Genomic DNA, 22,300 nt, shown 5'->3' with positions numbered 1-22,300 from the left:
GAGGTTTGCAGGGAAATGAAATGTTTATTGAGGAGTGCAAACGGGTACACGAAAATGGGTCTGAATCCTTACGGAGCAGAGGCACAATGAAAACTTGGTGTTGAAATTAAGTGAAAACACATTAGTATCAATTATGGGTGAAAAACAAGGCAGAAAGAAATACCATTTTAAGGAAAGCAACCTCTGATGTTTTCCAAACCCCAGGGGAACTGCAAAGTGCCATCTGCCAGCAGCAGAGTAAGAGACCTGCTTGCAGCTGCCAGCACCAGAGGCACGGTGTGTGATAACAGCCCTGGTGTTATCTGCAGAAAGCCCCACACCTGTGCTGGGGGTGGCAGCAGCTGTGTGGGCAGCCCCAGCCCTCCCATGGGACTCCTGCTGCCTGCTGGCACTTGTTCTCACCCAAAAAGTCCCCTCTGCACGGTACTTACAACCCAGACCTGTCCCCAGCAAAGGAGCCGGACAGCAAAGGAGTCCCTGAGGAGCCCAAGTGGGCTGTGGTGATGCCTACACCTCGAAACTGTACAGTTAAACCCAGCCAACTCATCTGACGTCAAAGAAGACAATTTTCTCCTCCTTGATTCGTGTATTAGCATTCCTGCATTTCAGCTCGTTCAACTCCATTATCACCCAAAGGTTTTCCGGTTTGAGCTTGAGGAAATTGGTTTAATTTAGAATGCTTATTTTAAGCTCCCTTTTAGGGGTAATTTTATTAAAAATTTGGTCAATGCCTTCCCATTTAAATGCTAATAGTGGTTTCATTAAAGCATCACTTGTAAACTCGTCTTTGCAGGTCTTGACCCTGAAGAAGCATCACTGCTGTGCATGCTGAGAAGCCTCCACAAACCCATTTCTCGGTTAATTTTTGAATAGAGAAACATTTTAAATGCCTTTGATGACCGAGAACCAGTAACTCAGATGAGAAAACTGCTGCTGAAGTCCACTTAATTTGAAAGCAGCTTTTAATGAACACGCAGTGCTGCGCGGGGCCAGACCTGAGCCCGCCGATGGCACAAAGGCACAGGCAGGTGCCACCCCTGCGGTCCCCAGCTCAGGCACTCAGCCTCTCTGCCCAAAGGCAGCTCTGCTGGCCCTGTGTGGCCATCCTGTGAATGTCCAGGAGGCTGGGGGCGATGTCCCCAGCTCAGTCCCACTGCACAGCCACGTCTGGCACCGCGCAGTGCTCGCCCCGCGCCTGCACGCAGCAGCACCTCTCGTCAGACCCTGGTTTTGCACATGCCCAACCAGGCTTGTCCCGCGAGGGCTGGCTCCCTGGGTGTGATTTGTAAGCTCACGGAGGGCACCAAAAACTGCTGCTGTGTTGGTGAGGGCATTGATTCGCACTTCCCACAGGATTAGCAGAGAAAAGTGTTTCTGTAACACAGAGACGTGCCGCTTTGTGTCATGTCCGTATCCAATCGTTACAGCTGTCTCCCCCTCTGTCGTTAATTACCTCCATCCCAGTAGGCAGCCAAATTACATGCTAAGACAGTTTAGAGTGAGCACAGAGTCCGGTGGCTTTATTCAGTGAAAAAGAAGTAAATATATTCATTTCCGTAATTGCAATCTTTTGGGAACAAATTATCCTGTGCAGCACATCTGGCCAGGTGCTCTGGCAATCCACCCAGCAGCGCTTGCTGCCTGAGGCAGTGCTGCAGAGGTGAAGGAGCTGATCATCAAAGCAAACCTGCAGCGGGGAGACAAGCCACTGCTTCTGCAGGGAGACCTGCAGCAGGGATGCCCACAGCAGGGATGTTTGCAGGTGAATTGGACTCTGTAAAAAGATCACATATCCAAGGGGCAGCCAGTTGCATCAGCCTGGCACCGATGTCACTCCGTTTTCTCACACTCCTGTTTGCATCACCCTAACTGTGAGCTGAATCAAGCCCTGTAAATTCATGGCATTATTTTCCGAGCTCCCATAATCAGTTATTGCACTTTTTATAAGAAGAGGGAGGAGAATGAAGCCGTGAATATTTACACTCAGAAGCCCAGAGGGTCCTGTTGTGAGATATTAACTCTGCTGACGGCATGGGCTCTCAGCTGGAGGCCAGGATGAAAGAGGGATGGTTACAAGCTTTTTTATAAATTAAAAAAAAAAAAAAAGGCTCTCATAAAAAGCACCTGTCTGTTCTTTTCATTAAGCTTGCCTGATGAAGGCCTCGGGGGAGCTGATCAACATGAATATTTTTCCACATCTAAGTAGAATAAATACACTTAAAATCAGTCACCAAATGAGACTGTATTTATAGCTAATTACCAGAGGAATACACCCGAAATGGAACAGAGTGTGTTCCACGCATCCATTGACTGGCATGTTTTATAAATACACAATTTCTCACTTCCTTGGATAAAATAGTTTAGAAGACGGAGCCTTGTTTTCATTGCCTTGATCAAAATAGAACAAATTGAGATGACAAACGAAGTCACTAGTAAAAAAATAAAATAAAATACAACAACAAACAGGTTTCTAAAATCCCCTGGGGAGATCCCCATGCTCTGTGCTCTGTTCCTCAGGGGAAGCCACTCAGGCATGGCAGGCCCTGTCCCCCGTGGCTCATGCCAGCACCATGGGTTCAGGCTGGGTTTAGGGCTGTCCCCAGGTCCCATTGAGCAGGAAATAAGGAAATATTTGCACACTCAAAGCCACGGGGTGGGCCAGGCAGCCCTTTGGGATTGTGCTTCGATCCTCCTCGGTATTATCCACAAAATCTCTGTGGCTGTGCACCCGAATTACACAGGGAGATGAAGGAGACACACTGCACGGTGGCATCTCCTGTGCTGGCTCTCTGGCCCTGCTCAGTGCTGGCTGTGGGGAAACCTCTGTGGCCACTGAGTGACAGCAGTGTGTCGGGGGGATTTGTCCTGCTCCCTGGGGTGAGGAAGCACAGGCAAGGTTCAGTACACGTCACACCAGCCAAAGAACAAAATGTGGTCAGGCAGTGTTCATCTCAGCTGGGATCCCGAGTGAGGGAGCATCTGAAGATGAAGCGTGTGGAGCAAGAACAGAAGAAAACAAGACAGCCACCACCTCTGCTGCAAATCATTCGTTAGATACCAGGTGTCAGCGACCTTTACCATGCGGTGTGAGAACGCACACATCAGGGAGATGACGGCTCCATCCCTGTGACCCCAGCACGGGGGCTGTGTGCCCATGCCCGTGCCCGTGCCGTGTCCCCGGCAGGGCGGCCGCCAGCTCCCCGCACACACTAGATGTCACTGCACGACCTGAAATCTGCGCTCGGCTTCCCTCGGCCCCGGCGGACCGGAGTTTTGTGCTGCTCAGCACCAAAATCCAGCCCGAGTCCGCACAGACACACCGGGGGGGGGCTTGGCTTGGGTGGGGAGCGCAGCCAGCAGCCTCTGCAGACAGATCCCTGCTCTGTGCAAGCTCAGGTGGCTCGCATGCATCGTGAGCAGGATTTTGGGGGCATCCCTCTCCCGGGCACTGCTGTCTGGAGCTGGCCAAGCAGCACCTAGGGAGCTGGATTTCAGCTCAAGACCCGCAGGATGAAGGCAGCTTTTGGCCAGAATGTCCCTCACTCCCACAAGTGTCTGTTCTTGGAAGCCAGCTGCTACCTATGGGAAAGGCACAAAGCACCTATTCCCATCCCACCCCACTCCACCCCATCCCATCCCATCCCATCCCATCCCATCCCATCCCATCCCATCCCATCCCATCCCATCCCATCCCACCCCATCCCATCCCATCCCAATCCCCTTCCCCATCCCTACCCCATCCCATCCCCATCCCTACTGCAGCCCCATCGCAGCCTCATCCCAAACTGCCCCCAAGGCTGGGGGCTGCCCTGCAGGTGAGCTCCAGGTGCCCCCAGCCTCCAAGCACCTATAGTGCTGGGTGAAGGGAACAGAGCACGCCCTTTCCCAATCCTTCACAGCAAGTACTCTGCACACACGTGGTGCTGCACGCGCTGAAATCTGCATCACCAAAGCTTGTAGAAACTTTTTTCAATGGGTAAGACGAAATACACTTCACTCTTTGAAGCTCTTGAAACCATTTGCGGTTTGCAAATCATAAGGATAAAAAGAGCAAAAGCAATGACAGGACTTTTGAGGGGTTAAATTGCACACCTTGCCTTAAACCCACTGTTAAATTACAGAGGGGAGGTTTGAAAAGCGCACAGAAAAGCATTTGCCTGTTTGGATATCGGCTCCTCATCAAAGAAAACCAAAGTAGATGAAATTTCAGTGTTACAGGGCACCATGCACATGACCAGGGATTACCTTCTCCACAGTTTCCCTCTTTTGCATATTTTTACACGACCACTGCTTTATTGTTCTGTGATGTCTTGGTCTCTAGCACAGGTCTAATGTTGCTGCTACCTCAGGGCACTGAGACTCATTTACTAGGACACATTTCTGAAGCACTTTCAGGCTAGGATTTCCAAATGATTTATGCACCAAAAAACCTCCCTAGTGGCCCGCAGCACTCACATGGATCCTCCTTACCCTCAGCCACTAACTTTTAGGTGCAGGAGCACCCAGCACTTTCCCAACACAGCTTAGGGCTGTGAACCACTTCCTAACCGGGGGAGAGGTGCCAGAAATTGGTGAAATGTGAGATCTGCGAGGGGCCGACCGCAATCCACCTTTTGGCAAGGGAACTGCGCACTGCGAGGAGCCATGTGGGGCTGGATCTTCTCTTCCAGCACTTTCCTCTGGCTGAAATAACTGCCAGCACTCCCGTCGCTAATTAGAATTAATATCATCTTCTTCCTCCAATGGTAAAAACAAAATGTTCTCCTCGTGTCCCATCTGATAAGGCAGCAAACCTCGTCCAGCACAGCCTCGTAGGTGGGCTGCCCTGGGCGGGAGGCAGCACCAGCCGTGCTTAGCACTGCAGGGAGCAGACCCTGCACAGGCACTGTGCGAGGGAACGAGGGGCAGCAAGGCCAGGATGCGAGCAGAGGGCTGTGTCCAGGCTCTGGGGAATTGTTTGTGAGCAGTTAACGAAACAGCCACCACCCTGAGATGAATTAGCTGCAAGGGGCTCGGGAAGCATCATTGCTGAGCGCCTGGCCTCGACCGCCCAATTAGTTTATTCCCAGGAGACCATTTTTTCCTCCAAGGACCAGCCCTGGACAGTGTGATGTGCTGCATGGCCGTCGCCCCCAGCCTGCCATGGGCACTGCTCGCTCGCAGCCCCTGGCACACAGATTTCTCCCTCTCTTTGCAGTAATTAAATCCCCACTCCAGCAAAGAGCGGGCAGGGCTAACGACGGCAGCGCTCGCGGCACCGGCAGTGCCTGCGTCCACATCCTCCGCTCAGCAATATCCCAAGTCATGGCTCGGCGTGGGAGCGGCAGATCCTCATCACTGCCCTGCGGCCAGGGAGCTGCCACCTCCCTCCCTGGATCCCCCAAACCTCCAAACCACAGACTGGGTGCCACTGGTGGCATCAGGGAGAAGCCTTGCCTGAGGGGCTGCTTTTGGGGACCCCCTTAGTACCCCACTGCATCCCAAGGGGGTCCCTGGCCCTGCCCCACACTGGTCCCACCTGCCCCAGCACAGCATCCCATAGAGAATCCCCCCTGGAGGCATTCCCAGTCACCCAACCATGGCACACGGGGCTCTTTATGGGGTTGCCTTGGTCCCCACTGCGCTCGGGTGCATCCCCAGGGTTTGGGACCCCCTCCTGGGACACTCGCTCCTCACTGTCACAGGGAAAATCCCAGGGGCAAATCTACAGGGAGAGCAATATGGATTTAGGAAATTCACACTGCTCTTTGGCACGCTCCCAGGTGGGGTGTTCCCACAGGGAAGACAAGAAGCCGGCTGTGGGCTGTGGGGCTGCAGGGGGGCACAGCCCACACGCTGCCACATGCCTGTGGCTGGGCGCAACCCCAAAATCCCACTGGGTTTCTGCAGCTCCTGTCGGCAATGGTCCCCAGGGAGCTGGTCTGGCTGTTCCTACAGCACCGGGCACCTGTGCGGCAGAAACCTGCTCTCCAAACCTGCCTCCAGAACCCCTCATCCCCGAAACCTGCTCCCCAAAACCTGCTCCCCGACCCCTCTCACAGAAACCCTCGAAGACCCCTTCCCCAAAATCCCCCTTGTGCGGAACCCCCCATGCTCAGAACTTGCTCCCTGGAAACCCAACTTGCAAACCCCCCCTCCCCGCACCCCGAGCCCTGACAACCCAAAACCCCTCCCCAAACCCACCCCCGACACATCCGCCCCCGGCGCCTGCCTTAAGCCCAGCCCCGACACCCACCTGCAGAGCTCCTGGCCCCGGCCCCTCTCTCCCGAACCCTGTCCCCCAAACCCTGCTCCTGCGCTCCCCGGCCCCTCGCTGCTCTCCCCCAAACCCCTGCCCCCGAGCCCCCTCCCGGAGCCCACCGGGGGCGGCGGGGCGGGGCGGGGGGCGCGGCGCGGAGCTGCGGGCGGAGCGGGGCGGCTCGGCACGGCTCGGCACGGCTCGGCACGGCTTGGCACGGCTTGGCACGGCACGGTTCGCCCCGGCTGGGCTCGGCACGGCTCTGCTCGCCCCAACTCGTCTCGGCACGGCTCTGTTCGCCCCGGCTAGGCTCGGCACGGCTCTGCTCGCCCCGGCTCGGCTCGCCTGCATGCGGCGGCGGCGGCGGCGGGGCGGCCGGGCGGGATGAACGGCTCGGCGGCGGGCGGCACGGCGGCGGCGGGGCTGCTGGCGGGCGCCGGGAGCGCGGCGCTGGAGCTGGAGCGGGCGCTGCGCTGCTGCACCGCCGCCTCCGTGGTCACCGACGGCGGCGGCGGGGCGGCGGCGGCGGCGGCGGCGGACGACGAGCGGAGCGTGTACATCATGCGGGTGGTGCAGATCGCCGTCATGTGCGTCCTCGCCCTCACCGTCGTCTTCGGCATCTTCTTCCTCGGCTGCAACCTGCTCATCAAGTCCGAGGGCATGATCAACTTTCTGGTCAAGGACCGGCGGCCGTCCAAGGAGGCGGAGGCGGTGGTGGTGGGGCCCTACTGAGCGCCGCCGCCCCGCCACCGCCCGCCCCGACGGCTGCGGGGCCGGGGGAGCCGGGGGCAAGCGGGGGCGGCCCCGGGGAGCGGCGCGGCGGCCCCGGGGAGCGGTTGTCGGGCGGGTGCCGAAATAAAAGGGGTCGTGAGAGCAACAGGTCCGGCCGTGCGCCTTCCCTCCGCCTCGCCGCGGCTCGCCGGAGGGGGTCGGGGAGCGGGGAAGCGGCGGGGGCGACCCGCGGGGCCGCGCCACCGGCCGGGCAGCGCCGCCCGTCCTGGCCTGGGGCCGCCCCACAACGCCCTACAACCGCCCCACACCGCCCCACAGCCGCGCCTGGGGCTGCCCCGCGACGCCCCCGGTGCGTGGCCCCGTGCCCCCCTCCAGGGAGCAGTGCGAGTGCACCCGGCTGCCCGCCCGCAGGGTCGCCAACAGGTGACTTCCTACAGCCCTACAGCGGGGGGAGGGAGATATTTATGCTCTCATAATTTTTTTTTTTCTCCTTCATCCATTTCCTTTATAGGGATAACAGAACATCTTTCTATGAGAGGCTTGCATAGCTGTTTATCATATCCCTGAGGGCTTGGACTGGTTGCCAGCGATAAATCAATGTGGCCACATTTGCTGTGGGAGGAGAGGAACCGGCACAAACGCTTGCTGGGGACTGCAGCAGCGGGATGGGTGCGGAAAGGCTCGAGCCCCATAAGCCAGCTCTCCCTCTTGACACCCCGAGTCCTGGAGCAAGACTGTTAATTGTCGCCGTTTGTAATGCTGATAATAATCGGGAAGTTTTCTGGAAGAGCTATGGGGACTTCAGACTGCTCGGTTTTCCCTCACTTGCTGCTGAGCTGGTGTGAAGATGGCCAAACCACCAAATTATTATGGGTGTCGTTAGGAGATGCTATTACAAGTTTCCCCTTAGATAGACTAAGGTGAAACTTAGCATTTACAACATGCACCGGAGCTTAAAAGGGTGTGAAATAAAGCTGGAGCCTGAGACGACCTCTTGACTGTGAATAAACTTTTGGTAGAAAATGAGACAAAACAGAATTTCGCAATGTAGTATGATTCCCTAAGATGAGCAGAAATCTCAGCCGTGTACTCATTTAAGGGAAAGAAAAAGAACAGATCTGCCTGTTCTCTCGGGAACAAATACGCTATGGAATTTGTCATTAAATCAAAATAAACGTTACTAAGCTATCTATCAACTGAAACATCAGTGAGAAATTTAACCAAAACTCTCCTCCTTTCTTTACTGCTTAATGCTGCAGGAACAGAAGATAATGCAGTGTTTAAAGACAACACAGTAAGAGTGAAAACTCCTAATACAGACGTTTCACTCACTCTCACTGTTTCATTGCTAAACATCTCAAACTTTTTAACTCGCGTCACTTCATGGTAATGCAGTGCACGGCCGCTGCTGCAGTCTGACTTGCAAGGAGGGCACGGCATATCTGAACTTTGTTTGAGGGCTAGATTCGGTATGTACTCTATTAATTATGGCAAACACTTAAAGTGGAAGGCGTTTTGATTAACTTTAGCCAGGAGCCACAGTTTTTTCCAGCACTGTAAATCTGTGATATGGTAAATTCCCGGTAAGAAAAGATGATAAATTCTGTAAGAAAATTGGCGGAGTTCACAAAAGCAGCCCAAGATGTGGTTGCCTCCGATCTAAGGGCCCCATCCAAGGTGAGGGTCCCCTACCCCCAATGTGCTTGAGGTTTGTTTTTAAGCTCGACAAAGAGATCTCAGTTTAGACAGGCTGGGGAAAGGGCTTTCCTGCTCCATGCTGCCAAGGTGCTCACACGCTTCCAGTCCCATTGGCGTCGCTCAGGCTGCACTCTCCATCTGTACCGCGGGGACTTTGGTGCTCAGAGACCAGGAGGAGGTTTGGGATATTTACAATCCACTCGGGCAGGCAGGGAGAGGACAGCACAGGGAAGAAGCAGCAGCAACAGCCCTGCCATCAGCTTTGGCTCGTGGCACATGGCGTGGGTGCAGGTGGCCTCCAGTCGTGCAAGGAGAGGTGTTTGGTGTGTGCACAGCCACCAGCCTGCTCACCTGAGGGGCAAGCATAGGTGTTGATTCCACTGAGGAATCACCTGGCAGACCTGACCAGCTCTCTGTTGTTACTGTTAGACAAGAGTTCTTCCAAATCTCGGGTTTGTCTGAAAATGCCAGCCCTCACGATGCTCGGTGGTTGTGGCAGGGACGGGTTTTTGCAGCAGGGCCTCTCAGCAGGACTCGCATCAGGACCTCACCACAGCTTCCCAGCAGCTGTTTCAGAGACAACAAGACCCAAAAATCCATACAGCCCCCACCAGAGCACGGCAGCTGGAGTAATTCCCTCCCTGAGCACTATTTGCAACCCCTCAGTGCCGTGGGCAGGGGCCTCTCCCAAGTCACCCCAGGGACACCGCCAGGACTGGGGCAGCCTCAGCTAAACTACATCAGCTACTAACATAGTGGCCTAAAATGCATTATTAGCTCAAATCTCACTTCTCTAACTGCCTGTGGAGCATCAGCCAGAAGCCAGAGCCTCTTTTCTGTGTAAATACCCCTTAAATACTCCTAAAAACCCCCTCAAATGCTGCCAGCAGCCTGCCAGGTTCCACCTGATTCCTCTCCCGTCCCACAACTGGTCTCCTCCTTCCTTCCAGTTAGCTGGGAGCACAGCCTGGGAAACACAAGATAAAAGATTGCCCCCTTTCAGCTCAAAACACGCGTTAATCTTCCAGAACAAAAATCAAGAGGTATCTTAGCCACTTCCCAAACAGGCACTGAAGTGTTTTGTTCAATATTTTAAATGAGATACACTTATTAAAGACGCTCCAGCAACTGCAGCTGCTTTTAGATAACCCTTTGAGTGTACTCGGGCTAAATTTGTCTTGATGGCTATACAATTTTAATTGTATGCTTCCCACATCTTAGTCGTAATAATAATCAAACCATGTCTGAAGTAGGCAGAAAAGGTGCATTTAGCAGTTAAGATATATGCGAGTACAGGGCGTCATTATGGGTTTGTATTCAGGCAAAATGCACATTGATTTTAAAGGCAATTTAGCTTGAATAAGGAAAACAAGTCCCACTGTTTATTTGCAGTTAAAAAAAAAAAATAAAAATCTTCACTGTAAGTGACAGGCAGAGTACTTGCTTCTGGCTGGAGCTAGGACCCTTGGAGGAAGGGTTTCCTAAAAATATTCAGGCTCGTATTCGGGTAGGCAACCCCTTTGAACACACAGCCCTAGCTGGGTTTGAGCCCATATTAATTACCATTAAAGAATGAATCATTACCAATGCTCTTCTCTCCTTCCTCCCATCACTGTTTGTGTGCGTGAACGGCTTCTGCCGTTGCCATTGATTTCAGCAGACCATGACTCGGGCTGTCTGACTGGTGTAGCGAAAGGAGCCCCGAGGGACATCAAGTCTTTCAATTCTTTTATATTATAAAACAGCAGTGTCCTCTCCATAATTAAGGTTTAAACTTGCTGTCCAAAAATCTAATTTTCTGTTAGCTCACCATTAAAAAGTGATAGCTATCGCACATCATACTTTCATGTGTGCCCGGTGGCTGGCAGCCAGCTTTTTTTCAGACAATTCAGACGATTCTGCTGCTCCCAGTCTCCTCTGCACCGGTACTTCCTATTACTGGAACGGTGATGCAGGTTTCTTTGAAAAAAGAAGAAAGAGAGAAGCCAGCCAGCAGCAGAAACTGTACGAAATGCAAGGGAAAAGCACCACGGACACTGAGGGGCAAAAACCTGAAACTTGATAAAAAGGAAAAAGTTTTTGTGACATTAAAAAAGAGCCTAGTGAATCTGTCAATTCAGGTACTGCCAAAGTCAGGGAAATCAGCAGGCTTCCAAAAAGGAGTGGGTGTTCATAGGAGAGATAGAGGCACCTGCTTGGGTAGGAAAATACACACACACATTGAAATGCAAAGTTTTACAGCACCATCTTCTCTTTCCTCCTTCACCAAATCTAAGCCCAGACCTTGGTGGTCACACAATTCAGCCACCCTTGTGGGGCGTTGGTTTCTTTTATGGGACGCCTTTATTTAATGCCAAAAATTGCTTGTAGCTGAGGACCAGATGCTGTCACTGAAGAAGGAAACCGAAGGAAGCCCGGACTGCTCGGGACCAAGCGTATCCATCAACTTGGCCACTAGCAGCTGGGGACCCATTCTGCAGCTACAGAAGGTATTTTTAGCACATGGAAAAAAAGTGTCATGAGCACATGATATGAAAAATACACAAAGCAATCTATCACTTTTATGTCCTTTATTCCTGCACAATCAGGTTAGGATTTTCCCCCTGCTTGCCTCCATTTCGGAGCGCCAGCAGGGCCGTGCAGGAGCAGCGCTGCTATGGAGCCGCTGCCCGGCTCCCAGCAGGGTCTGGCTTCTGCCCCATGCCAGGAGCACGAGGGCTGGCCCGCAGTGCCTCATACAGCCTTAGGAATTATTTTACAATGTAGGAAATGCAAAAGGAAAATGTACACGCACAGAAAAGCTCAGTGTTGCTGTGTGCCTCGTTTGTGGACATACCGTGCAATAAATAACAGCTGGCAGCCCCAGCTCCGGTTGGGTACACGACCATCAGTGCTGGCAGCTGGGACATCCACGTCAGCAGCAGCTCCACGTGAGGCAGCACCATGCCCTGGCAGCCAGGAGGGCAAACTGCATTTTGGGGTGCATTAAACATGGCACAGCCAGCTGGCCGCTATATTCAGCACTGCTGTGGCCTCACCTTGAGTACTGTGTGCAGTTCTGGGCTCCGCAATATCAAAAGGATGTTAAGGTCCTTGAAAGCATCCAGAGGAGGGCAACAAAGGTGATAAAAGAGAGGTGCTGGTCTCTTCTCCCTGGTAACAGTTGGCAGGATGTGAGGGAACAGCACAAAGCTGCTCCGGGGGAGGTTCAGACCAGATATAAGGAAAAAAAACTACCTTTTCTCAAGTTCCTCCAGGTATCGAATGATTTTTTCCTTTTCTTCTCATTTTTCAACTATGGAACAGAATGGAATAGAATGAAACAGAACAGCTCAGTTGGAAGGGACATTCAAAGATCATCCAGTTCAACTGCCTGACCTCTTCAAGGCTAGCTGAGAGTTAAAGCGTATTATCCCCACCTCATGTTAATAAATAAACAAACAAATGCAACCTTCAACAAAAAAAATGGAAACAAGAATGCAGAATGCGTGATAAACTCTAAAGGACAAGCTGATAGAAAATGGTTTGGAGCTCAGCTCTACAAAAACAACAACAACAAAAAAACAACAAAAAAAAACAACAGAAAAAAAAAAAAGAAAGAAAGAAAGGCTAGGCATGGAGTAGAGTCATTTTTCTGGCTTGCAAGAAACTTTTGAGCATGGGAGATGTCAGGCTGTGGAACAGTCTCCGTTGGGAAGATATAAAAATTCTTTTACCTGTGACTTTTACTCTCAACTTAAGAATATATTCCCTACAGCATGCTGCTGCATTCACAAAGAGCTGGACCTGCTCCTCTCCCTTGCTGCCTTAGGAAACTCCACCACTCCATTTACTGCTGTGCACTGCTGAAGCTACAGGAATGAGAAATGCCGATCACGCTGTAAATATTAACTTCACATAAGAACTACTCAAAGGTTTTCAAACAAAGAGAACAAACTGAATTATAACCAGCAATCTCAGGACGTGGAGAAAGAAGCAGTTTTGTTTAATTCACTCCGCCAGCATCAGCCACATCTCCCCATAAGGCTGGTGGCTGCTTGACAGCAAGCGCAGTGCTCTCAGATCCGATTGCCAATTAGGGCATTTGTGTGTGTAATGGAACTGCCACTCAAAGTGCTCTGAATACATGTTCAGTGGCTCACAAATCCATTCAAACTTTCATTAAAATCTCTTCATTATTAATGACGCCTACATCTCCTTTCCCCTTTGCCAAATATAAAGTCTACGCACCAAAAAGTATGTGTTTGAGATGGAAAAGATTGCTGACATTAGTTGGCACTCTTCCTACCAGATGAGTTTATGCAATGTTGTCATTCACTAAATACCCCCTTCCCTGCCTCGTTAGGACTGGGCTGACACTGGTTCATTTGCAGGGAAATTTCATTTGCCCCACAGCCTAACCAGCCTCACTCCACACCACCTGTATGAGGATTAATCCCTGTCAGTAAATATCGCGTAATTCCAGCCTGCTGATTTCCACTGGGCACAAATCTCCTTGGCATTTTCATGCTGTATTAGAGAAGAGGAAATCACACAGCATCTTAAGTAATTTTGTTTTTTACACACTCCATTTGTTTGCTATCACATTAGCTCCTTTTCAAATAGTACACCATGACCATTTTTGTACACAAATAACATCTTGAATTTGAACAAAGCATGTCCACAGGATATTCTCAAAGCGAGAAATGAATTGCTTTAGAAAAAAATACAGCATCGTTGGGAAATGGAGCACAGCAGGTATTAGCTAATGACACCTAACATTTGCCATATCCTTGGACAGACAACAAAACTGCATACATTAATTAAAAGCAGGCTTTGGGGAAAATATTACGAGCTTGTGCTGTAATGCCTGTGGAAGGGAGAGGAAGTGTGAGGCCTGGTGAGGCACTTGGCACAGCTTCAGCTCCTGAGTGCCACGACTGAAACAACTCTGGAGTCAATGAGCCAGTCACGCCCTGTACCCCAGCAACCCTGCACTCAGCCCAGGGATCTTCCCAGTTCATAAAGGGTGGCGCTAGGAAGAAAACCACAAGTTCCTAGATTCTGAGTGCTGCTGGGAGCACACGTGCTCTGTGCAAATGGTGCCTGTGGAGAGCGCCGTGCACCAGAGCCATGGGCTCTGCGCGAGCACCACAGGAGCAATGCAGAACCAGCCCCGTGTCGAGTGGGAGTGCAGCTGGCCTGCGGAAAGCATGCAGTTACATTGCAAAAACACTTCAATAAAAGTTACATGGACGTTCTCATACCATTTGCAAATGAAGATCAGGGAGCAATCGAAGCACTGCACTATTTTTAATATTTATCAAAGCCCTGTGCTGTGCTGCTCATTTCCATCGGTGCTGTGGCTCAGCACTATGTCGGGGGCATCTGACTCAGCTCTGGTTCTGCTGTCCAGCAGGGCAAGAAGGCAACAGCTTACCTTGTTTCCAAGCAGGGTCACAGCTTGCTCGGCCGGGGGACGGTGTCCTTGGGCTACAGCACTCCGCTAGGGAAGCAACGATCGATTTAACAGTAAAGTGGGGGCTTTGTTGTTTCCAGAAGATCAGAAACACCCCTTTTCATAGGAAAGCAGAGCAAGGAGAAGTTATAACCTCCGTAACACTTCAGTCCTTTCTTTTATAACACTTCTGCCCTTTCTCCACCCCTGCCTTGGTGCCTCCTCCTCCTCGTTCACTGCTCATTGCAGGTGGCAGATAACCTCAGCTCCACTCCCTCCTCCTATAGCTGCAAACCCCCTTTTAGGGCATACCTGGGCACAGACAACTGGATGCTCCTGTTTGTTTCCTGCCACCTCTCTGAAGAATGAAGCCCCGAAGCAAAGCACTCAGTGGGTCACTCACTTAATCAGAAGAGTTCATTTGTGCTTGCAATATCCCCCAGGGCCATCACTCTCCTGAAGAGTTGCCTCCGCTACCAACACCTTGGAGAAGTTACCCACGCAAGGATTGCTTGGGGAGCAGAAGGAAGCAGTGACAAATTTTACCTATTTCAAACAAAATACGGTTCTTTGTCTTCTCCAGAAGATACCAATCCATAATCCATGCATGTGGATTTAAGTAGTTCGGATTCAGATTTTAACAAGCACATGAGTCTTGAAAAGAGCATGCCAAGGAGCAGTAAACTCCTTGCTTGTGGTGGTAACATCTCTGTATGCGCACACTGAAATCTATTCACGTACCATGGAGGGTGGAATATCATTACTGTCTTCCCTTAATGAACAATTTTTTAATTAGATCATGTCTAGAAAAATATTAAGTATTGAGTTTAATTTTTTTCCTATCTATGGAGATTCAGCACAACAGTTCCAATGGCTAATTATCCTTGGTGTTCAGAAATTATAGTTTTTGTCTGAATATATCTCATGTCACCCAGATTTCTTTCTTACATTTTTTTCCCCCCACAGTGGCAGGCTCTGCATTATCAATTCCCATTTTATGAATGAGACTTGCAAGCTCTAAGCCTTGGATGTTCTTGCAATTAACCAGAAGACATTTTCATAGTGTAACTGTGTTCATAGCACTTATTTGAATCTTTGCCAAATCATTAGCATCATCTTCTTAAATTTGGGATGTCTAGAGCTGAACACAGTGTTCCAGTAGCAGCCTCACTAAAGCGAGCACAGAGACAACAACCTCACTGACACAGAAATCTGTATTCCTCTGTTTAAAAAGTGCATGGGTATATTTTGAACAAAAAAAAATATATATATATATATATGCTTATTTGTTCCTTTGGTCCCAATGTCTTACCTTCTGCTGATTAAATTGCCATGACGTAGAAGCCCTTTCAGAACTGGGGTTCTGCAGACAGTTTAAGAGCCTGTAGGTATAGCCTGCTTTCTTTATGCTTAAATAAATTTTCGATGTTAAACAACAACAAAATGCACATTGTATCAAGGGTAAAGTGTGGTTGATAGTTTCTATCTTGTAGAAAGCCATATAGACCAGCAGCACCTGTACTGGCCTTTTGTAATTCATGAGTTGAAAGTTTTGCCATTCCCCTACCATGCCTTGGATGGATGGATGCGAAATTTAGTTCTATACCTCTGGGGTTCTCCAGGTAGGCTAGAGCTCGTTCAGGCAACTCTAAGAGCCCTTAGCTAGTTCATTACTTATTTTCAGAACAAATTTGTTTAATGCTCCTGCCTTTGCCCCCTGTGACTAACAGCTGCGTTGTTCCTATCTAGTAATCTAGTAACAATACCATAGATAGTATTCTTTAAGAAAACACTTAAAAAAAAAAAAAAAAAGCTTTGCTGCACTTAATAATGCATGCCTTTTCTCCTTTTACCACAGTGACTTCAATTCTTACAATAAATACACGGTTTCCTTATTTAAGATAGGCTTTTATGCAGCTGACTAGAGGTCTGGGTCATTTTTTACAGTGAGGTACGTGCAAACAATCCCAACAGCAGTCCTACAGTTTGTGCTGGAAAGGAAATTGAGGACTGCACTCCATTTCCCCTCAGCTGACTGTCCTCAGACAGATCCCGGAGGAATTCAAACACACGGCCAGGGTGCCCATGAGGGGTTTATGTCCAGCTTTAGGGCAGCAGCCATGCTGTTCTCTCTCCTACCTCCAGCTCCTGCCCATCTCCATCTTCCTTCTGGGGAAGGCAAAGACAAACCTCTGGCCAGCTGTGCTCTCCTGCAGATATCCTCATGCTGCCTCATACAAGTCCGGTTACATCCCTGCTACCTCAGCTTGGAGCACAGCATTAAGTGTAATGGCATTGCTGGGGCTGTTCCCAAGCACTGTGGCATGCTGGCTTCTGTAAACAAAACACTTTCCAAAGGTAATATTTGAGCACTGAGATTAATCCACACCTGATACATCCCTGCTTCTCCAGAGATGCAATTCAGTATTGCAGCTGCAAACGAGGGATAACACACCACTATATCTCCCATCTTTGAACTGTGACATACTTAACAAGATCTCTGTGGTATAATTATTTTATTTCAGAAAAAAAATTGCAGTTTGTTCCTTCCAAATGCATTGCTTTTGGAAAAGCTAAAACGCAACACAAAGTTTGGCCCATAATTAGCGTCGTGCTACACTTGCCTTCCAGTTCAGATTTTGTTCACTTCTAGTACAGTTTAGAAAAATGATTGATAAGATGGAGACTTTAATCCAGCACAGCTATGACTTAATGAGACTGTAAAAGAGACATACTGCATTGCTATAACCTCTTGATAGGAGTACAGCACAAAGCACCTCTGACGATATGCTGGAGGCAGAGTTAATTGAAGTCATCGTTTGTTCAGCCATCTGGGTGCAGCTGCCCTCATTTGCATTGTGAAAGCCCCAGCACCGTGGCACGATAATTTTTTTGGGGGGTGGAAATCCAAAGTGGGAAAATGGAAACATCCAAAAGGCAAGTAGCAAAGTATGTCCCAGGGAAGTGGGATACGTGCAGTTGGAAGAGAAACATTTGAGTGGCTCCAAAGGTGATGGATAGCCATACTCACGTACCAGGCACTCTTCCAAAGAAGAGCAATCCTGGAAAAATTCCTCCCAGAGAGAGGGCTGTCTACGGCACGGCCCCGGGTCCTTGTACAGAGCTGTCCTGAAGGGCACAAGAGGATGGGAAGGGGCTGAATGAATGCTAACCAGGGCAGGCTGGAGGCAATGAGGAGTCATTTTCTGGCAGGGTGAAGGCCAGGAAATGCACTAGCAGTTGGCCCTCTAGGATGGGACAGGAGGACAAGATTCAGGAAGGTAAAAGCATATTCAAACGACACCAAGTTTTGCAGTTTCGTGAGATAAGAAAAAACAGGCCTGCATTTAGGAAACAAGAGCTGGCTAAAATATCTAGAACAGGCAGACAACGTATGCAAAATGGCCACAGGTAAAGCTGCTGCAACTAATTCACGCCATTACAGATGAACCTGTCACCAGAACTGACACTGCAAATTGAATTCAGTGTTCTCTCCCCAGCCATACCAGTATCGGCTCTATTAAATCCGTATTTTAAATAGGCTGTTGCATGTAGGACCGAGATAAATGGCCCAGCATGCTGGTAACAGCTTCCCACCTGCAAATCCTCCCCTCCAGTTCAGCCTGGCCAGCTCTCCTCTTGCACTGCCACTGGTGACCTCAGGAAACAAGATGAAAGTACACAATATAAAAATAAAAGCCTGCTTTGTGCCCAAATCCTGGACAGTAGGGATATAAATGTTTCAAGCAGGAAAGGGACTGTGGGGGGATTAGGGTAAAATATATATATTTTTTATTATTATTATTTATTTTTTTTTCCTCAAGTGGATTTACTGACCTGCAGAACTTACTGCACAGAACATTTGCATTGCTGTAGACTGTGCACACACGTAGCCACATGCACAAAAATCCTCATGACCTGGGTGGGCAAGGAGAAGGGAAAGGTTCTGAATGTGATTAAACCTTCTCGTGTTTCTCCAGCACTTTGGTGTTCACCCACTGTGAATCCACAAAACCCAATTCTGGTGGTGCAGACAGATGCCTGCAGGACCAACACGACCACACTGGGACCTGCACGCCTCCATCACCAACCAGAAACCTTGGAGAGTCCTGAAAAGTTCTGCCAAATTTCATGCAATGATGTAAGGAACAGGGGTAAGCATGAGTTGCCATTACGTGATATTTTAATTACCGGGCTCAGCAATTTACTTCACTAATATTTCTGCAGTGTCTCTTTGACCCAAAGAGCAATTTGGGGGATAGCAGGATAATGTATATGGATTTTGCATTGAAAATGGCTACAGCATTCATTATATTTTCTGTGCTCCATTTATCTAATGAGTGATAAATTTTATTCTCTATATTTCGATAGGAATTTGGCATGAATATTTATCCTAGATAAGTAAAATTTCTACATGCATGCTGAGATAGAAAAATGGAGCCCGATGGTGCTGAGACGGCTTTGATGATGAGCAGTTTTCATATCAGCCATCAGCTTTAAGTAATAATTGCAGGGGAACTGCTTGTAGCCAGCAGCAGACCAGGCTTGCTGTTACAGTCCAGAGAAGCAGCTAATGCTCCGATAAACTCTTTGTCACTCATAACAATAAGTGATTCAGAAGGGATTAGGTTTTACTGCCCAACCCCAAATCAGCAGTCCCTGGACTGCACATCCTCAGGTGCTTAAAAAAAAGAGCAGAAAATACAAGTAGAGAGTATCGCCTGCCCAATGATAGCTAATTAACCAGGCGCAATGAGAGATGCATTATCTCACCTTTAATGCTAGGAGATGTGGAAACTCAGCAAAGGAGTCCAGGGAACCAAATGTGAATTTAAAAAAGAAAAAGCTAGAAAGGGAAAAGTGTAAAGTACCAGCTGCATTGAGTGACACTGTAGGAGACCAGGTCCCTACAACAACCCCAACCCCTTCCTGTGGTAGTTAGCTCACGGGGAGTGGCCTCATCCCCCTAAAACACCATCACCTGTCCCCAGAGTGCCCCAGCACCCACCTGTACCCCTGGAGCCTGCTGCTGCTGCGACTCCGGCACCCAACTCGTCCTCCTGAAGCAGAACCAAGAAACTGGTGGGCTGGAATCGCCCCTATTTATGCAAGGGGATGTTTAAAGGAGCCCTTCCAAGGCTTCCAGCCGCATATGTAAATTGTGATGAGTGCTGTTATTAATAACAGCAAGGGGACCGGGAGGCTTTCTGTGGGGTTCGAGGCACTCTTTAAAGTGTTTTTCAGCAGACTAAATGTGATATAACCAGCCATTTCCAGCAGAACAGACCAGGCAGTGCAGACTGCTCACCAAGCTGCCAGCTGGGGTCGTGCTGCCCCTTGGGGTGCAGGGGGCTGGGTACTGCACACACCTGGGGTCAGACTTCAGCCCACAGTCCCAAGAGCTGTAACGGAGTGGGCACGTACAGCTTCTCACTTATTATCTTCCTCCATCCACATCTCGACTCCTTCTGCTTGCAGAATGGCTAGATTGAGAGCATGAGTCAATTGGCCATCAGCACGAGTTCTTAAATTGCTCCCATCTTTTATTCTTCGTGATGCACTTCATTCCTCAGCTCAAGACCTCATTTTGCAAATGTAAGGCAACTCAGGGCTCTGCTACAAAAGGAGCAGGTTCAGCAGCCTCCTTGGTGTATCTGTCGGATGGCACCCTGGCTATCTGACAAGCAGTGAGCCATCCTCTGCCACTGCCTGAGAGGCTCATGCAAACACAGCTTCCTACAGGTCCTTTTGCATTTTTAGAATCACCGCTGAATTTGCATGAAAGAAATAATGTATTTTGCCTAATTAGGAATTATTAATTTGAGGGAACAGATGGAAACTGTTTGTTTGTGAGACGGAGATCCGTAGTTTGCTCTGTGAAGGATACATTGCATCTGTGCAGCGCACACAGCTTTCAGCTCCTCGCTACCGCAGACTTTGCAGCACTTATTTAAAGACCATTTGCATCGGAGCAAACACTACAGAGGGAGCTTAAGGCATTTACATACCAGAGTGCTAGGGAAATTTGTCATCAGCCTCCTTGATGCTTTTGAAAATACCATCCTACCATTTCGGGCAATGCTGCCATTCTTCATGAGCCTGGTGGCCACTAATGCAAACCCTTGAGAGCAAGATATATTCTGCCCCTGTCCACAGCATAGCATTATTTAGTTGGTCTCTAGCAGTTTAGGTAGGAATAAATAAATGGACTGTTTCTGAGAATGGCACAGCCTTTTCCTTCAACTGCAAAGGGTCTTACAGTTTCAGACAGTGGTGTAGGAAAAAGGACCTTTCCCTTACCAAAGGGACAGGGCTCCTGCCACGCAGTTGTAATTGTGTTTCTCCCCCTAAGTGCTTGGCCAGGTTGGAATCACTCTGGACCTCAGCCATAGAAAAGCTTAAGAGCTGAACTCTTTGTCCAACAGGTTGTCATGTTGAGTTCTAATTGCTCATGACAAAGTCAAGATCTAGGAGAGTGCATGCAGTGTCTTTTATGCCGATATGTGCACGTCAGCACATCCTTGTAAGGTGATAGCCACCTCTGGATCCCACCTCTACTCCCTGGGGGGGACAAGGGGACAGAGGAAGTGTGGTGCTTTCAAAGCTTGGTGCAGGACAGTCCCAACTCATAGCACGATGTAGGCTAAATGCATCAATGATCACCACTGCAGCCGTGGGTAGGGCTGCAGACCTCAGGGGCAGGCCCAAGCAGCACGTCTGCCTCGATGCTTGGGGAAGATCTCATTCTGCAGGACTTCAGCAGAGCCAGCACATCCCCAAGGGACTGTACAAAGGGGGCACCCACGACGTCCACCCTGGCTGTGCCCAGATACAGCATGTGGCAGTGTTACACAGCAGCTTTACAGCAAAAACAACCTCCTTTAATTCTTTTTTCTCCTCTTGTGAGATGCCCAGACCCACCCTGCACCCTGCATTTGCTGGAAAAAGAGCAAGTGACTGATGGCTCCAGCAGCCCACGTGCTGCCTTGGGGCACAAAGGTTGGTATCTCCATCCTGGAAACAATGCCTGCCTGTGAGGACTGGGTGATGAAGAGCACAGTCCTGCTCAGTAACCTTCCCTATCCTCCCAGTGGGAAGAAAAGTGCATTTCTCCTCTAAATTATATAGAAAGATTTTTTTTTAAGTATTTTTTACATTTCTTTTTTATTATTATTATTTTATTTTTTATTATATATATTTTTAAATTTCATTCTTGGGATAAGAGAGCTACTGTTCTCTGCAAATAGAGCCTGGGTGCTGGCAGGCCATGGTGCCAAGCCAGCACCTGCCAGGTATTTTTCTCCAGTTTCTGAACATGCAGATTAGGCTTCTATGGCTACTATCTGAATAGTGTTAAAATAGGGAAAATAAAAATAAGAGGAAAACAAGGAGGTTTGGGGCAGGCAGCCTGCGGACTGGAGACTTTAGCCATATTTCATTTTAAACTGAAAAATAAGCTATTATTGTGTGGCCTACGGAAAAGGATTAGAAATTGTCCAGGATATAGAAGGGAAAAATAAAAGATAGATCTTATGACAGAAGAAAAATGAACAATAACAAAAATCCGCTATTGTCCAGCTCTCTGAGGGAAAGAGGTGGCAAATCCGTGCTTTCGGAGGCTTTTTGCTGAGTGTAATGTAATTTCTCAGGCATGTTGCTGTCTGATAACCAGGGATGAAGTGTTTGTTTCGGAAGAATTTGGCATGGTCAGAAAGCTGTGCATAAGGCAGGCTCACATAAACTGATTAGCACCGAGAGAGGAATGGAGATGCTATCTCTGCTGTGAGCACAGCTTTCCAAAAACCTCCCTACAATAATTATACTGGCTCTCCAGCACAAAGCCCCACAGACAGCCTGCTCCGAGCTGGATTAAAAAACACAGATCAGAAGTTGATTCAAAGCACAACTCGTTAGCACACGTGGAGGTAGAGGAGTGAAAATCAAGGTGTCTGTGAAGAGCACTGAAATCAGAGCACGTCCGTCAGTATGTGCCCACTGTCCAGGCTCTGTCCATCACCCTCACCTGAAAAGGGACAGGCTGGTCCCAAAACAAGCACTGAGAATGAGGCTGCCTCTTAGATTAGTGCTTAATTTTGATATATCTTTATTAAAGTGCATGTGTAATCCCCAGAGAACTTCTGAGTTAGGAATTGTGTAGAGCTTTGTGTCACTACTCATTTAAGCACGTTGCTCAG

At 49.3% G+C, this 22,300-nt stretch overlaps 1 protein-coding gene and 1 long non-coding RNA gene across 2 annotated transcripts; both read left to right on the top strand.

Annotated features, from left to right (window-relative positions):
- The first annotated feature begins 6,449 nt into the window (after window positions 1-6,449).
- Window positions 6,450-7,023, top strand: RPRM (reprimo, TP53 dependent G2 arrest mediator homolog). The gene has a single exon (XM_032190468.1). The coding sequence runs from the start codon at window positions 6,623-6,625 to the stop codon at window positions 6,968-6,970; it is 348 nt and encodes a 115-aa protein (XP_032046359.1). The 5' UTR covers window positions 6,450-6,622; the 3' UTR covers window positions 6,971-7,023.
- A 9-nt stretch (window positions 7,024-7,032) lies between these two features.
- Window positions 7,033-8,190, top strand: LOC116490869. Its single transcript, XR_004253430.1, has 2 exons — window positions 7,033-7,393; window positions 7,482-8,190. It is a non-coding gene; the product is annotated as an uncharacterized LOC116490869 (long non-coding RNA).
- Window positions 8,191-22,300: the final 14,110 nt, after the last annotated feature.

The sequence above is a fragment of the Aythya fuligula genome, chromosome 6 (assembly GCF_009819795.1).
Source record: "Aythya fuligula isolate bAytFul2 chromosome 6, bAytFul2.pri, whole genome shotgun sequence".
NCBI classification, from domain to species: domain Eukaryota; kingdom Metazoa; phylum Chordata; class Aves; order Anseriformes; family Anatidae; genus Aythya; species Aythya fuligula.
The sequence above is the reverse complement of the archived record's forward strand: the minus strand, read 5'-3'. Positions and strand labels throughout refer to the sequence as shown.

What these genes read in the sequence shown, in the direction of transcription:
- RPRM (XM_032190468.1), top strand. Translation starts at nt 6,623, where the DNA reads ATGAACGGCTCGGCGGCGGGCGGCACGGCGGCGGCGGGGCTGCTGGCG.